General features: G+C 40.3%; 1 protein-coding gene across 1 annotated transcript; it reads left to right on the forward strand.

The window, feature by feature from the left end:
* Nucleotides 1-620: 620 nt before the first annotated feature.
* chd1l (chromodomain helicase DNA binding protein 1-like) lies at nucleotides 621-17277 on the forward strand. The gene is made up of 25 exons (XM_074669209.1): nucleotides 621-872; nucleotides 1034-1146; nucleotides 1859-1965; nucleotides 2066-2177; nucleotides 2738-2769; nucleotides 3324-3405; nucleotides 3496-3658; nucleotides 3845-4000; nucleotides 4229-4321; nucleotides 4413-4509; nucleotides 4633-4706; nucleotides 4900-5010; nucleotides 5327-5441; nucleotides 7046-7199; nucleotides 7318-7507; nucleotides 8469-8614; nucleotides 9866-10029; nucleotides 10116-10303; nucleotides 10413-10511; nucleotides 10597-10667; nucleotides 13002-13116; nucleotides 13712-13820; nucleotides 14068-14322; nucleotides 14577-14661; nucleotides 17040-17277. Exons 1-25 carry the CDS (start codon nucleotides 776-778, stop codon nucleotides 17160-17162), a joined length of 3051 nt encoding a protein of 1016 aa, XP_074525310.1. The 5' UTR covers nucleotides 621-775; the 3' UTR covers nucleotides 17163-17277.
* The last annotated feature ends 79 nt before the right edge of the window (nucleotides 17278-17356 follow it).

Below are 17356 nucleotides of genomic sequence, written 5' to 3' on the forward strand. Positions count from 1 at the left end.
AAAATTTGGTGTTGTGCCATCAGAGTTAGTATGACTATAATTGTAGCAGTCTATTACACTGTAAAAATGGAATCTGAAATGATTTTAAACCAACTGACACAAAAATAGAGAGAAAATGTTGACATCTACACCATATTGGCCTGTTCAGTCCAACAAAACTCAAGTTACTGAGGTTAGAAATTAGATATTTGAAAAAAAATTCTAAGATCATTTTTCTCAAAGAATAACTCATTACATTGGTACACTTACATAATTTCTTGGAAGGTGGATTATTTATATTTTGTCATTTTTTGCAGTTACACTATTTGAAAATTTAATGGAACTGATTCTTTAATCAGTTAAAATTGTACAAATTACATGTAAAATACTACAACACCAACTAAAATGAAATTAAGTTTGAATTATATTTTAATACAAATCCTGAACATTTAAACCTTTATTTTTTTAGAACAGTTTTTGCATGTCATGAATAAATACAAGTGAAAAATTTACAGATGTATTATATCAACTGAACTTTGGACCTGACCCGAGCAACTAAAAAAGTATTTATATCTTTAAAGGTTTGCGAATATTTTAAATAGGCGCGCGACTCCGTCTGGCGCGCGCCTTTGTGTCTGCTTTACCCCACGTGACCCAGTCCAGGAAGTGGACTGAGTCACAACAGTTGAGGGACGCTTGTCCGTACATGCCTATGTACACAGGCTGTATGTGTCTGTGTGTAGTCTTGGACTTTGACTTGATATAAACCTGTTTCATTCTGTAAAAGTCTCCAAACATGTCGGACATTTTATCAAGGATAAAAAACAAAGTGCCAGAGAAGAAGAAGAATGCGCCTGTTTCCCAGAGCGACCTGAACAAGTTTGGTTTAACAGGTAACGTTTCGTTTATTGAGGCTTTAAACTTCACAGTCTGATCGGTAATTAACTCTTCTTGGAGTCGTCATCATTATGTGGCATACGTGACTCGTGTTTCCATCATTTTATTCATCCCTCCTTCCTGTTGCTCTCTAATGGACTCTGTCTGCTCCTCACAGGGATCCAGCTCAGGTCCTACCAGCTGGACGGGGTGCAGTGGTTAACAGAGTGTTTGAAGAATCAGCAGGGATGCATTTTAGGAGATGAGATGGGTCTGGGGAAAACCTGCCAGGTACAAATCTGGAAATACTCATAATAACTTGTTACGGTGATTACACAAGTCTTGTTTATTTTTTGCAGGTTTTAATGAATATTAACTAAACATTTAGGTGTTATCTGTGTAAGGTATAGATGTTTATTTTTAAGGAAAAGTGGCCTTTCATGATAGTTTGTGGACAGTCACCACAGTGAGGACGTTTTCAGTGATGATGATTAAAATGTGTTAGAGTAAGTAATGACATTGTAAAATTGCAAAAACATGTCCAATACAATTCAAAGACTGACAGCCAAGGTAGGGTTTACATACATAAATATTGTGATGATATTTATTGTACTTATGTTTACCCCACTGCAACCTTATCTAAGGCAGCCATAGAATTTTTTTGGAGTCATACTCGACCCACAGGCCACTAGTTTAATAGACCTGCAGTAAAGGTTAATATAAACCTAGCAGGTCGTAGATGTGTCAATAAACCCTGAGAGTCCTGATAACAGTCTTGATCCTCCCTGAAGAGGTTTGCTTAACAGTGACCTTTTTGCTGCACCTCATCTCACATTAATGGTGATACACATTAAGACCCCAGTGAGAAGTAAATATTGATTAAATTGGGATTTTGTAGGTGCTGTGACTGTTGAACAAAGCTTGTAATAACTACTTTTTAAAAAGGTTTCACTTTTGCATATCCTAAATTTTCATTTTGTGATATTAATTCTTCTTCTTTCAGACAATTTCTCTGCTGGTGTTCATGTCCGGAGCTCTTGGGAGAAAAGGTCCGTTTCTGGTGCTGAGCCCACTCTCTGTCATGGAGAACTGGAGGAAGGAGCTGGAGGGGTGAGTAAAAACACTGTTTGCTGAATGGATGATTTGCTCTTAGCACTGTCCATCACAGACTCAAGCTTCATTCATATTCCTGTAATCTTGTGTTTTCCAGCTTTGCTCCCTCTCTGTCTGTGCTGTGTTACAAGGGAGACAAAGAGACCAGAGCGGAGATTCAGAGAAACACAGACCAAGATGACTTCCATGTTCTGCTCACCACATACGAGGTCAGTGCCTCTTTTCACTGACTGAAGTTTCAGCTTTGATAATAACCGTCTGATGTTACCATGCTGGACTTGAGGAAGATGTAGAAAGAAGGACATGGATAGAGTCAAACAGACAGAGCAGCAGCAGCATCAACAAAAAAAAAGCATGTGCAGTGTTTACAGGATGAGCAAACAAGAAACAGAAAAAGTAGACAAATCTTAAAGTCAACAGGTTGAACTTGAGCATTTACAGCTGTGATGATGAAAATCACAGCAGTTGGATTTTAGCACATTGGAGATAAACAGTAGCTTTTTAACTGAATTTTTCAGTGTTTGTAGTATCTTAAACTTGATGTTCTGCAACGTCTGATTTAAATTTGAAAGCTTAATCAAGATCAGGGGTTGAGAAACAGCCACAGGTAGACATGTCTGTCATCTTCTTTGTTTACTTTATGAAGTAATGTCTAATCAATTTGTCTATGCCTAATTAACATGTAATTAAGTGAATAGTAGTTGGCAGAGGGCTGTCTGCAGCAACAACAGCAGCTTTAATGAATTGTTTTTTTTACTCTCATTCACAGCTGTGTCTCAAAGATTCTGCGTTCTTAAGGCGGTGAGTGTGATCTGAATTAAAGAGGTGCCTTCAGAAATGTAATTTTGATCTTTTGATGCATAAAGGTCGTCATATTTGAGTTATTTTTTCTTCAGCTGACCCTTAAAGTCTGCTAAATAGTTGTGGACAAATGTATATGTACATATCTCTTAATGCAACTATTTGGCCACTAGGTGGTGCTGTAATCGTAACATCTAAGAACTGTGTAAAGGAATTTAGAGTGAGAACTTTAGGGGAATCTGATGATCTCAGGTAGTGCAGTGCTGTGTGAACTAGGCCAAACTAGCGCCCCTTTGGTGTGTAAAGCTGATGACCTCAAAAAGAAAAAACTGCAACTGGCACTTTTTAATGCCAGGAAGTGGGTGTCAAAAGCAGTAGACTTCTCGGAGCCAGTCTTTGTTGAATGAACTGGCATTCATTACAGACACCCCACTTATGTTCATAAATAATTAACCAACGATGAATGGACGAATGAATAAAATATTACTGATTATGACCCCGTGAATCTTCAGAAAGGTACTCAGAGAAACTGTTTTTCTCGCTCTGATCTTCAGGTGGAAGTGGAAGGTGCTGGTGGTGGATGAAGCTCACAGACTAAAGAATCAGGATTCAATGTTGCACAAAGTCTTGACTCAGGTACTGAGCTGCTCGAACTTCTCGACTACATGTCCGCTCATCTTTTTCCAGCTGTAGATTTTGTTTTTAAACTCCCTGTTTCTTGCACAGTTCTCAGTTGGATTCAGAGTCCTGCTGACAGGGACCCCGATCCAGAACAACCTGCAGGAACTCTACTCTCTGCTGAGCTTCATTCAGCCGAGCATCTTCTCTGCTGACGAGGCGGATGACTTTGTCAGCGCTTACTCTAATGTGCAGAATCAACCTTCTCTGGGTAAGACAGATGTTTAAGCAGGCAGTGTTTTGAAGGAATATGTGTTGACATGTTAATACGTGGGATATGTTTATTGTAGCTGTTTGAGAAATAGACCTGCTAAGGGTCCACAGAGATCTGTTAGACCTTCTCATTAAACTAGATAACCTGGATGCTGTGTTGCTTCTGCTGTGTTTCTGGTTCCAGCTGCTGAGCTGCAGAGCATCCTGGAGCCGTTCCTGCTGCGCAGAGTGAAGTCAGAGGTGGCTGTTGACCTACCTAAGAAGACAGAGCTGGTGGTGTACCATGGCATGTCAGCTCTGCAGAAGAAATACTACAAAGCTATTCTGATGAGGGATCTGGGTAAACCTTGAGGATGTGTTTGGATCAGAATTATTAAGAAATTTAAGAGTATAGCTTTGTGCCTTTTTAAATTTAAAAATAAAACTCTTTAGTTTTTTTAGTCACCAACATTTAGTCGACAAAAATCACAGAAAACACTGACGTGTGCTTGAAATGCTCAGCCAGTGACAACCCAAGAGTTTTTTCTCCAAGACGATCAGACTCAACGATGTGAATCTGCTTTTTCAGATGCTTTTGGAAATCAACAAAGCAACAAGAACCGGCTGCTGAACATCTTGATGAACCTGAGGAAGTGTGTTGATCATCCTTACCTGTTCGATGGTGAGACTGACTCATCCACAGGACAGATCTGAAAATAAGATATTGAAATAAATTTACATTCAGCGTTGTTTTTTCTGTGCTTTATTTTCAGGAGTGGAACCAGAACCTTTTGAGATGGGGGAACATCTGGTTGAAGCCAGCGGTAAACTTTGTCTTTTGGACAGCATGCTGACACACCTCCACAAAGAGTGAGTCTGAGTACTGAGACTGGAGCTCCACCTGGTGGCTGTTTACTGATACAGTTTACTTTGAGATTTCATGTATTCCTCCTGAAACTCACTGAATTTCTGTTTTCTGGTGTGTGGTTGAAGAGGCCATCGTGTGCTGCTCTTCTCTCAGATGACGAGGATGCTGGACATCGTGCAGGACTACATGGAGTACAGAGGTGAGCAGGGGATCCACTGGACATTTCACTCCCAAAGACTTGTTTTATATTAATTCTAACATCAGTTTTTAAGATTTTAAACAGATTTATTTTCTTTGTGTGTTGCCACTACCCTTTTAATTTAAAACCTGAACAGTATATTTGCCGTTTTTCCTCCACAAATAGAAGCTAAATAGCTTTTTTTTCTCTTCAGGCTACAGCTATGAGCGTCTGGATGGATCGGTCCGAGGCGAAGAAAGAAATCTAGCGATGAAAAACTTCAGCAGTAAAGATATTTTTGTCTTTCTACTCAGCACGAAAGCAGGTAAATTGAACCTTTTTGTCCTGTGTATATTTATTGGAGAGAAGAGTAGGTCATCAGCTTCTGACACCTGCAAGCTCTTGTGCTTATCTTCAGATGATAGAGGGTTCCTGGTGGTAGCCGAGAGAGGAAGGGGGCTGATGAGGCAGAGATTAAAGGTGTGACAGGATGTTGTAGATCAGGCTGTTTGATGCACAGGAAAGAGAAAGTTGATTTCTTGCCTGAGATCATCACTGTGATGTATGACAGTAACCGAGAGTAAGTTACATGTTAATAACTACAACTTCAAAGTGTTTTTTAAACTATCCTGTCTCCTCAGGGGGAGTGGGTTTGAACCTGACAGCTGCAGACACGGTCATCTTTGTCGACAGTGACTTCAACCCTCAAAATGACCTGCAGGCTGCTGCACGCTGCCACCGGATTGGACAGAATAGGTGACGTATAGAATAAAATATTTAAGTCAGGTTAATTAGCATCACTAGGATCTAATTGAAAACTTAAGACTAGTTTTCTACATGCACAAGAACTGTGTGCAAACGACAAATGGCTCATCCCACAGATAAAGCTTTAATGTTGGTGGACAATAAAGACGCATGTCTCTCAGACTCATTTCAAATAATTTTTTAAAGAATAATGAGGTGGCATTTAAAAAAAAATACTGTAAGAGAACAAAGGAGGTTATAGCTGTGATCTCCTCTTGGCTGTTGTCAGGACTGGCATAAAGTACCTCCATTCAAGACTTCTCCTCCACCTGCTGCTGTTCAATCAACGAGTTAGTGAAAAGTGATAAGATCAAAAGTGAACCAAAATCCACCACTCTGAACACGACTGCAAAGAACAAACCTTTTTATCTCAATGAAAGACTGCCTGCTCATCAGTTTCCCGTTAATAGCAAGTTACACAAAGGCTGCACTCTGGCGTACCTTATTGATATGAACTCATATTTGGATCAGATTTTCTTGTGATTTTCTTGCTTTTAATTAAGGTTTAGTTTGCTGAAATAAATGTAATATGATGCAGATTTTTAGAAAGTCACGCTTTGTCAGGTCTGTCCTAAAGAAGAGAAGAAAACAACCTCTGAAATGTTTCTTTTTTAATGCAGGCTGGGGGGAGGATTTTTAATCTGACCTGTTCTTGGAGATAAGTGAATTGTCTGCAACTGGTCGGAGCTGGGTTGTTACAGCAGATTGAGTTAAGCCTGCTTTCACTCTCCATACAGACTGTTTTCCCTGAATGCCTGTTGATATATGATTGTCAGATTTTAGATTTGTATTAAGGAGCTGTAAAAAGGTCTTTTCCGTTTTCTTGTTTTTGTTTCTGCTGAATTGATTTTTGGCATTCTTTATTGGAGTCAGACTAAGGAACTGAAAAGACTTTAGAAAAGTGAGGCCTCGACCTCGTCTGCTTGCCTGCACTTCGTCTTGGTCATAGACCGTATAAAACATGGACATAGTCTCCCAAACGTCACCCGTCTGTTTCTGAAACAGAAAATGAAGCACATTGGCTATAGCAGCCATATTGGTAGTGGCAAGGGCTTCAAGTGCAGCTATAGGGCGCCTGTCGGTCACATGATCCTCAGCTGTGCCTCTTCTTGGGGGAGCTTGCGATCCTAATATCCTCTGAAAAAAAAAAATTCACCCCCCGTACAGTGGGTGCCGATAGTAAAATTAGCGACTCAGACAGGAGACGTTTTTTGAACTAGGTTGTAAATAGGTTAATTTCTGCTTTGAAAACGGCTTTTTTTGGCTTGGTGTGTATGTGACTTCTGGTACTTCTGGAGCCTCAAGCGAACACTCGAGAAACAGCAGATTTTAGCACTTCAGCATTGTCTCATATTCTTAGATCGGAGGTTGCCGCTTAGTCTTGGCAGATGTAGGAACTGCTGGCACAACTTTGGTTTGAACCTCCTTAGTTAGTAGAGCACATGCAGACGAGTTGATGGCATCATAAATTCACAACATCAGTTGTTTGACATGAAGATAAAGTTCTGTGTTATTGTCTTGAAGAACCTCTCTAATCTGCGTGCGACGTGTTACAGGCCTGTGAAGGTGATCCGCCTGCTTGCCAGAGACACGGTGGAGGAGATCATGTACTCACGGGCCGTTTCCAAGCTGCACCTCACAAACACAGTTATTGAAGAAGGACGCTTCTCTCTGATGGACCAGGCTCAGACAGCTGCTGCTGGACTGCAGGTAAACAAACACTACAAAACACAAAAACCATTATAACAATATTTTTACAAGAGCACAGACACACATGTGTCTGTGTCACCTCCTGTGAACTCTTAACTTCTGTCTCTCATCTCCTCAGCTGAGTGAGATCTTGAAGTTTGGGGTGGATAAGCTTCTGTCCTCAGACGAGAGCTCGGTACAGGATGTGAAACTGGAGAAGATCCTCGGCCCGTCCTGTGACGGTCAGTGGTTGGACGATGAAGAAGTCAACTCACTCAGAGTAGAAGAAGAAGAAGAAGAGGGTGACAGCTCTGACTCCGATGGGCAGAGTGAGTGTGGTGATAATATGTGTTTCTTAAAACCTCTTGGGTAATCAGGGACATTGTTGTCGTGTTAAATGGGTTAATATTTTGTAAGAAGGTTTTTTTCATGTAATATCTTCAAATTCAAGTTTCAAACCATTTCTAAAATCAACAATACACTTGGGGAAAATCAACAACCCTTTAAGGACATTAGAGGACAAAATATTCTTTAACAAAAACTTTTAAAGGAACATAACAGATTCATACTTTTTTCTCAAATCTTTCAATCAACTTCAGTCCAGGTCAAATATACCCTATATTTCTCTGTTTTTTTTTTAATTTTAACCCATAAATGCCCATTTGATTATGTGGTTTCACTGTTTTTATGACAAAAACACATAAAATGAGTTATTTTTTTAATATAATAAATGTTGGAGGGCTGGGGATAATTTTTAAGATCAGGCTTAAAAATACCTAAGAATAGCAGTAGAGGTTTATAGATGACAAAAATGTCTGACCTAGTCCCATTATAACCACAAGTTTTAAAAGCAAAGTCATTACTCAATGAATTCTCTAATTTCATGGGTTCATATTGGAGAACAATAGTACAATTTTTCATTTTTACTGTTTACAACGAGATGGCACAATTTTCCTGTTAGTCTATACACAAAACACTTGTCATTTCTCATTTGTAAAAAACTATGAAATACTGGAAAAGTATTATTTTTCACTTCCCTGAAAGTAATCAAATATATATTTTTGTTGTTAATAGAAGGGTTTAAGCAAAAAATAAACATAGGAAAAAAATCATTAAAGTGTTGTGTTTTTATAGCAGTTTTTGATAGAGGACATGTTTGTCTTCTAATTTCTTTCAGGGTTAACAATGACTCCTCCTTTCAAAGTGCTCTCTCTTTCAAATTGTATTCAGATTTCTTTCTCTGAATTGTTTCAGAATAACATTCACCAAATAATGTGTCCCTTCCTTCAGATCACATGTACTACTTTGAGGGCAAAGACTACAGTAAAGACCCGAGCTCTGAGGACCAGAAGAGCTTCGAGCGTTTGTTGGAGGAGCAGCTGGCTGAGTTTCAGAAAGCTGCAGGAGAGGGACGAGCTCTGAGACACAAAACTGGAGTAAGTCTGTCTCTTTCACTCACAACCCATCAAAACATTTATTTCACACTCAAGTTATTTGTTCATGGTTTACATAAAGCGCATCAACTGATATTGAATATTTGTATCTATTCATTCTGACTGAGGTTGGGTTGGAACAGTTCACAAAAACCAACGTTCGGCTCTTTTGTAGTCAAAGTTTTTGGTTCGGCTCGGTGTACATTGTTGTTTTTGATACCTTTATTTTTACTATATACCCCAATAATCCACTGTTGACAGATTATTTTTAACCAATTATTTCATGTATAGTCATGACAAACCTGAAAGAATGAGGCTCTTTCTCATTTTAAACATCATTAAAGCTGAGTGAAACATCGCTAGTTTCAACTCCTTGGTAAGGAGAGTCTCTATTGGCTGACCACCAAAGTCACCAAAAGTAACTTAATGACACTGCTGTCTAATCTGTATAATAATCAATTTGCATGCAACTGTCATGGACTCTGTAGGAGAGAGAAATAACGTGGGAGAGACAGAAAGCAGGTTAAACACAACATTATAAGTATGTTTAGAACTACAAATTAACTTTCTTCTGTGGATTCTTGTTTTTTTATGTCTAAATATCAACCCTCCTTCTTTATCTGGGCTGGAGATCTGCAGAAATGTCTTTAATGAGGCACACACTTGGGTGGTTTAATCTGCAGTGAGTGAGGAGGACTGTCTCTGTGTTTTGGATAGGATAGGGGAGGGGCTTACAGTAGCACAGGCTTCTCATTCAGGCGATCAAAACAAGCTTCAACGTCAGACTCCAAACTCCAAAAAAGTCGCAAGAATTGTCATCTTTAAAAAAACTCACCAGAGGGGTCTGAAAAGTCATTAAATGCAGCAACAAAGTCTCTAAGTTGGCAACACTCAGTCGTGGTTTTATCCTCCACTTTCTTACTGCTGTCATCAGAGCTTACACTGAAACTAAACTGCTCCCAGACAGCAGAACGACACAACGCCACAGGTACATCCTCTAACTCTGTCTTCTCTGCTCATCATGTAAACACACACACACCTCCCCACAACTACTCTCCTTTGCCTCGTTGCCCATGTGTATGATCGGAGCTACATACTTGCTTCAAACTGAGCTGTAAAACGTAGAAAAAAGAAAAACGGTTTGGGTTTTTTTTTCATAAACCGTTCTGTCACTAACTGAGGTGCTGGCACAAAGCTGCTTTGTTTGATCAAAAACTGAATGCATCTTGCTTGAATTTGTCCGCATCTGTCCAGGTTTCTCTGTCAGTCGCTCTTGGGATCCCGTCGAGGAAGAGGAAACCTCTGACTGATGAAGAGCTGGAGCTGAGACGGCAAAAAAGAGAGGAGGCTGCAGCCAAGAGAGCCAAACTTCAGGAGGAGGCAAAGAAGAAGCAACAAGAGCAGAAACACAAGAAGAAGTGAAGAGTCTTTTAACATTCAAAGCATTTTTTCAGCTCATGGTCTTTTCCTCAGTGTAATATCTGCTTTGTTTGGTCTCCTGTAGGATGGCGTGGTGGGAGTCGTGTGGCTACAGATCCCGTTGCTTGCCGTCTGTTGACAGCGAAGAAGAAGAGGAAGAAGAGGACAGCAGTGATTACTCCACTGACGACGTTAACGCCATCCAGTACGTTCTGGGAGACGTTACTCATCCTCACACCGCTGAGGGGAACGCCATCATCGTCCACTGTGTTGGTATGACACCTGTTTACTGTGTGTGGTTTTTACAGTACACAGATAAGTTAAAACAAATTTCTTCTCTGAGCTTTTTACTTGTGTAATCTGAAGTATTGTTGTTTTGCAGATGACTCAGGCCGGTGGGGAAGAGGCGGCCTGTTTACGGCTCTGGAGGTCAGATCAGATGAACCAAAGAAACAATATGAGCTGGCTGGCAAGATGAAAGGTGAGATGAAGCAGGAATAAGACATGCCTCATGCGATGACTGGTAAAGAAAGAAGCCTGTGCATCATATTTTTTGTTTGTTTCAGATTTGGAGCTGGGAAATGTGCTGCTCTTCTCTATTGACGACAAACAGTCGAGATCTGGCGGCCAGGATAAGGTCGGTTATGTTCAGGAAAAAGCTCTTGCGTCATGTTGCAGAATGCAAAAAATGGAAACAAAGACGATTAATGAATGTTTTCTGCTCCAGCCTCTTCTTTTTGTCTTTGGCTTCCATGACATCTTTATTGTTTCCCTTTCTTTGTCTTTATTTTTCTTCTTTATTGTCTCTCTTCATGCTCTTTTTGTTTTTGTCCCCTATCCTCATCATAATTTCACCTTTTTGTTTTTTGTCTTCAGTTGTCTTCCTCTTTCATTTGCTCTTTGTCTTTGCCTTAATCTTTGTCTGTTTCCTTTGCTGTGGTCTTATTTGTTCTTCTCTTTTTTGTCTCATGTCCTTCATTCTTAGTTTATTCTTGTCTTATATCGTTGTCTCAGTGTACCCCATATACCGCAGCAGTAAAGATGTTTTCTGGCTATTCGTTTCCTAAATGTTGAAACATAAATTTGAATTTCAACTTAACAAATGCTCTAAGGGTTAGAAAACTTTCACAATTAAGCATAATTTATGGAAAACAGCAGTGCACGGATCAGAGTGGTAGAGTCATCGCTCGATCAGAAGGTGGAGGGTTTGACCCCAGCTCCTGCAGTCACATGCCAAAGTGTCCTTGAGAAAGACACTGAACCCCAAATTGCTCCCATTGTTGGTCAGCGGTGTGTGGATGGTATAAGTGGTTTAGACAAACTGATGGTTCCTACTGTAGACCTCTTAGTGATGGAAAGTTCAGGTCTTTTCAGAGAGCCGGTTCATTTGGCTCTGCTCCCAAAGAACAGCCAGCTCTTTCAGCTCCAAATGGCTCCTAGTTTAGAAATATTTGTTGCCTCATATTTTAGCCTTACTTGGCAAATATGAGTGATTTGTGCATTGATAGAACCCTTTTTCATTCAGTGTTTTTATGAGAAGCCTCATTTTGAGCATTTGCTCTGCACTCTTACTTATGTTTCAAGGTTCAAGGCTTATTATTTAAGCTTTAATAAAGCTTATGATTTAAGCTTTATTATCCCTACAAGAGGGCAAATTGTCTTGCAGTCAGTAGCAAAGAAAACTCACACATACTGTACATACATACAGACTGGTTTTGACAGACTGACAGGGAGAATGAACACACAATTTTTTAGTTATTTAAGAAATGATTAATGCTGACATGCTGAATCTGCAGCCAGACGGTAACAGTTAAAAGGCCCCGGGCAAGGGATGACTCTGGTCTGCCCAGAGAGACCGAGCCTTTTTGAGGCACTTGGCTCTGTATGAGTCTGAAAGCTCAGAGAGCAGGGATCCTATGATCCTGGGACACATTTTGATGATACTCTGCATTTTGTTGTGTTTTTTATGCTGTGTGACCCGTACCAGGTCACCATGCAAAAGATGAAAACCGACTCAATAAAACAGGAATAAAACATTTTCATAAAAGTGCAGTCAACATTAAAATTATTGAGCCTTCTTAAAAAGTGCACACGCTGGTGGGCTTTCTTGCATACAGCTTCTGCTTGGAGCTTAAAGGTAAGTTGATCATCAAGGATGGTCCCCAGGTATTTATAGTGATGCACCCTCTCAATCGCCTGGTTATTAATAAAAACAAGAGAAGTGGTGAAAGGATTTTTCCTAAAATCCTTTATCATTTCTTAGGTCTTTAAAACATTTATATTTAAGAAGGACGACCTGCACCAGTCGGTAAAATCACCCAGGACCGGGCCGTGCTCTGGGTTATCTAAGTTTAAAAGGGAAACAATCACGGGGTCATCTGCAAACTTAGCAGATAAGCTAAGCTAAGCTGAGCGGCTGAGTAAGAGCAAAGCAAAGAAAGAAAAAAGTTGGGAGCCGCGTCTTTTGAGCATGACACATCACTAGTGTGAATGAGGTGTGGATGGGTGAAAGAGTTCAGAACTGTAAAGCCCTCTGAGTGACTAGAAAAGCACTGTATAAGTACTGGTCCATGCTAAAGTGCCCTTGAAAAGTCTGTGCACACCACAGTCTGGTGGAGTTCATGCATGTTAGTTCAACCAGACACGGCTGACATGCAACCATGCTACAAGATGTCATCTATTGTCTGTGCATGTTTACACCCAGGTAGTAGAGATTCATAGCATGATGAAGAGCCAGAACCGTGTGACTGACATTTCAGGCTTACAATGATAGAATATGAATGAGTCTTTGAACACCATTACCAGAATCACTTATCAGTCAATCTTTGCGTGTGTTCACCCCTGATGCTGAACCACGCGTTTCTCTGAGTGTGGGTTTCCATGAATCTACAGCATAAAATTTTTGAGCAGATAAGACTGTGGCAGCGATTAGATCCCTCCTGTTTTTAAAACCTCCTTCCTGTCCCCTCAGTTGGCCCTGATCGTGGCTCAGCAGAGAGACAGAGCCAACAACCTGTCGGGGATTCTTCTCACTGCTCTCGACGAAGGACTGAAGAAGATTTACTTTGCAGCCAAAAAACACAAGGGTACAGTCACACACCGAAAATGAAAGTTATTAACAATAACAGACAATTAATTCATGTGATAAATCTGAAAAATCATGACACATTTGGAGTTCAGTCATCCGTGCTACAATGGTTATCTCTGTTTGCTCTTGATTCTGTGTGAGGATGAAAAGAAAGGAGGAGCATGCTTTGTGTGTTTTATGGTTCAACCTGACAGACAGGATTTAAAGGACAGGCTGTGTGTGTGTATGAACTTTAGTGAAGTCACAGTGTGTGTACATAAACATACCCACAAACACAATTACTGCAGAGCAATGAATGAGATGATTTTAATTTCCCCAGCAGGTTATTCTGCATGATACACGAGGATATTCAAACAACTGATGCTGAAGATAACTTTATTCATTCACTCCGTGATGCTCATGGGAGATTGTCTGAATCTGTTCAAACCTGACTTTATTTTCCAGCCAGCCTCTGAGCAAAAAGTCTGCTCAAAGTTGGAGAGGCTGAGGATAAATGTAACTTCACTTTAAAAGTTGATAAAAAAAAACATGCTCTCTGTCGTTATTGTCTCAGTTCCTCTGAAGTGTCTTTGTGTGTTTTTTCCCTTGAAAAGCGAGCGTTCACCTTCCTCGGATCGGCCACTCCACCAGAGGCTTCAACTGGTACGGCACAGAGAGGCTGATCAGGAAACACCTGGCTGCCAGAGGCATCCCAACATTCATGTATCCTTTAACCCTCCTGCTGCACAAACCATGAGCTTCATAAAAAAAAACATTTTCGCTTTTGGTTTTTAGCTTCCCAGACAGTTTGTTTGTTAGTTAGGTGAGGAGTCATCTTGTGTTGTAAATTTAGGCAGAATACTTGTGTTGTTTCGTGTTTTCTTTTTTTTTACTGTTAAGGTCAAAAAAAGGATTACATTGCAAAGTATAGGGTTAAAATTTCTTTATTCTCCCTGAACTCAACCAACAGATATTATCACAGCAGAAAAGCAAAGAATACAGCCCCACCTCCCACATCCACCTCCACACCCTCCACGTCTTCTCCTGAGCAGAACCAGCACACCTCAGACGATCTGAACGATGAGTTGGACACAGACACCCCCGGCCCCTCGGCCCCTGTGCACAGCCCCGGGCCCGCAGCACTCCCCAGCTTCATGAGCGGTGTGCGTGTGTTTTTCTACAACCTCCCTGCATCAGAGAGGAAGAAGCTGGCTCGCTATCTCATCACATATCCTTCGGACAGGGTGTTTCCACCACCCCGATGTCAAGCTGTAATTATCTATTAATGCGAGATGAATCATGGTGCACAGTTTATGTCGAAGCATGCATCTTTGATTCGAAAGCATGTTTCCAGAAGAGGTGTAGTCTTTTTATGAAGAGTTATTTCCTCTTGTGTGTAGTGTGTGAGTGTGTGAAACGTGTAAAAGGCGTGAAATTCACGGCTGATTAGGATCAGAGTTCAACTCCTTAGCTGCAGCGCACGTATGATGGAGACGAAGAGGAGGTCATGAGTTCGGAGGTGACACACATAGTTGCAGAGGTGGAGAACAGCATCCACACACAGGTTTGTATCTCGGGTATTGTAGGTTTTCCTCTACTGAAGCTTCAGTTTGACAGTCTCATGTCAAAACCACCATGGGAGGGGAATAGCACCACCATAAGAGTGGGGTTACTGGAGGTTAAGCCATCCATGCATCCGTCAATGACAATTCTATACCTGCAAAAAAAAACAGTCATACTTTTCAAATATAAAACATCACTGTGCATAAAGAATTTCAGTACTGTTAACAGTTAACCTTTACTGTCTGTAAATACTGTAGATATGTCTCTGGACCCTTATAAAATGACTTAACTCTGTGAAATCATGAACTGCACATAGGCTCCCATACTAATATTTCCTTGTCTGACCTCTTTATATTATGCTTTCAGGGAGTAGAGGGAACCGTAAAAAAAATAATATCCAGCTAAAAAAACTTTCACAAACATTATTTTTAGAAGAACAATCAATTTAAATCTCTTTTGAAGAGTTTTTCACCGGTTAGGAAACAGTCAGAAATGTGTCCTAATGTCTACAGAAAACAAACAAGACGGTCGGGATGAGATAGTTTCTTTGTCATTATTTTTAACTCTTGAAACTGCTGCTGCAGTGAAAGTGTCACATGTAGTGATGGCCTTCACGATGCAGAGACAGCTTCCTTTGTATTCACAGTGTGATGTCTATTAAAAAGAAAAAAAGGTGTAGGGATATCACTCAAATATTTCCACGAAAAGTCCCTCAACAAGCGATACATGTGTTTTAAAAAGCAGAGTGATATTTTATTTCAAGATTTTTCAAGATACACAGGAAACAGTAAAGAGATAAGAGGCACTGCTTTGTCCACAGGGGGCGCCAAAGCCAACTACCAAATTATTATGACGGTAGCTCTGATGCAAGGGCCAACATCCAGTAAAAAGAAATGAACCGTATGCAGAAGCACTAAAAGTTGCAGTTCATCAAGTGTCCATTTGAGGCTGGTAATGGAAGACAGGAAACCACATACACACCTAGCCAAAAAAGTTGTCTTTTACAACATTAAAAGCCTACTCACAGACTGGTTAAAAAAAACGGCTTAGGTCTGAGTCTCTAATTTTACCATCGGCACACGCTATACAGGGGTGAGCTTTTTCTAACTCAGCGGTTTAGATTAGGATTGGGATCATTGGTTTAAACAATCAAAGGCAAAGCTCGCATGACACGGGATTCCCATGGGATTCTTTCAGGATGGGAGTCAACGTAACTATTCATCACAGGATTAGGATGGTACAGGATAAAAAGTTCACTGGAGCAGATGGGAGCGGGAACTAATCAGGAAGATAAAATATAACATGTGACATGTGCCGCCATTTTGTTGTTTTTTTTTCCCAATAACCCTACACTGTAATGCAAGTGAAAAGAACTACACTTCCCAGAATACAACAGTACACTACAAAAGAAAGTGGAGAAAAGCAAAAAATTAAAAGAAGAGGAAAAATGGGAGTGGGACAGGGGTGGGAGTCATTTTACCAAGAGTGGGATGGGACAGGATTTTTTTCTGTGGGAGTGGGACAGAAGTGAAAATTAGCTCCTGTGTTACGCTCTACTCTGTATCAAAAACAGACGGATGAGGTGGAGATTACTTTCAAATATTATACAGTGTACACTTTTATGTCACACTTTCTGTAGGCCAGCGTGCAACACAATCGTTACACTTTTGGAGTAGATTTATTAATTTGATTGCATGTGAATATCACCGTTGAAGAATCTGGGTCTGATATAGACTGATACCCCCTTACAGAGGGCAACAGAGTGAGGACATGGTTCACAGGAACTGAGTGTGCTGACTCCAGAATCATGTAGTTACTCATGTTTTACACCCTGACTATTCTCCAGGTTAGTAATGTCCTTTGCAAATGTAGAAGTGAGTTGGAGTCCTCTTTGCTGTAGCGGTGCAGGGAGTCAGTTTGATGTCTTAGTTATTGTTGAAATTATAAAAACTTTATCTGTGTAGCACTTTTCCATGGAGGTATCGAAGTGCTTCACCAAACAAAGACAGCAGAAAAGCAGTAGAAGGCAAGTAGAAGAGTATTAAAAAAGGGAATAAAAATAGAATGAAAGCTCTGTATATTTATTTAACCAGGCTGATTGCATTGAGATTAAAAACCTCTTTATCAAGGGAGACCTGGCCAATACAGGCAGCAGCAACACACAAAGTTACAGACAGGAAGCACAAAAAGAGAGAAATAAAATGAGAGACTGAACCTTTTTTTCTTTGAACTTACACTCCAAAAAATGTTGTTTTAATGAACTTGTGTAAATTGTGTAAAAATTGCAGTCTACAAATCTGTAAAAACTTTGGAGTATGCTTAAGTTACCTGATAAGTTTTTACTTTATGCTCTTCTTCTTCTGTGTGTGCATTAACCAGGAGCTCCAGGATCTGGTGCGTCAGTACTCTCAGGCTGTCCCGGTGCAGAAAGTCTGGCTGGAGTCCTGCTTCTCCAAACAGCACAGAGTCAACACTGAACCTTTCCTACATCCGCTCAGATAACACTGCCTCCCATATGTTTTTAGATCTGTAATTATGCTACAAGTGACGTTTGTATGAGGTCAGAATGAAAATGCACTAAATGTTAAAAACTGTGTGGGGGGAGTTAATAAATGATGTGCTGCTTCTGTCTTAATTCCTGTCAGTGTTTGTGGTGGAAGTGCAGTTTACACACACACACACACACACACACACAC

This window comes from Halichoeres trimaculatus, unplaced genomic scaffold (assembly GCF_033239565.1).
Source record: "Halichoeres trimaculatus isolate MK-OKI-2021-1 unplaced genomic scaffold, fHalTri1.1 fHalTri1_scaffold_4, whole genome shotgun sequence".
Lineage (NCBI taxonomy): Eukaryota > Metazoa > Chordata > Actinopteri > Labriformes > Labridae > Halichoeres > Halichoeres trimaculatus.

Bases quoted from the DNA above. Each gene is read 5' to 3' on its own strand.
- chd1l (XM_074669209.1), top strand. From the start codon at position 776: ATGTCGGACATTTTATCAAGGATAAAAAACAAAGTGCCAGAGAAGAAG. The intron at 10,512-10,596 runs GTGAGATGAAGC...TGTTTGTTTCAG, and splicing joins GCTGGCTGGCAAGATGAAAG to ATTTGGAGCTGGGAAATGTG. The intron at 10,668-13,001 runs GTCGGTTATGTT...CTGTCCCCTCAG, and splicing joins GATCTGGCGGCCAGGATAAG to TTGGCCCTGATCGTGGCTCA.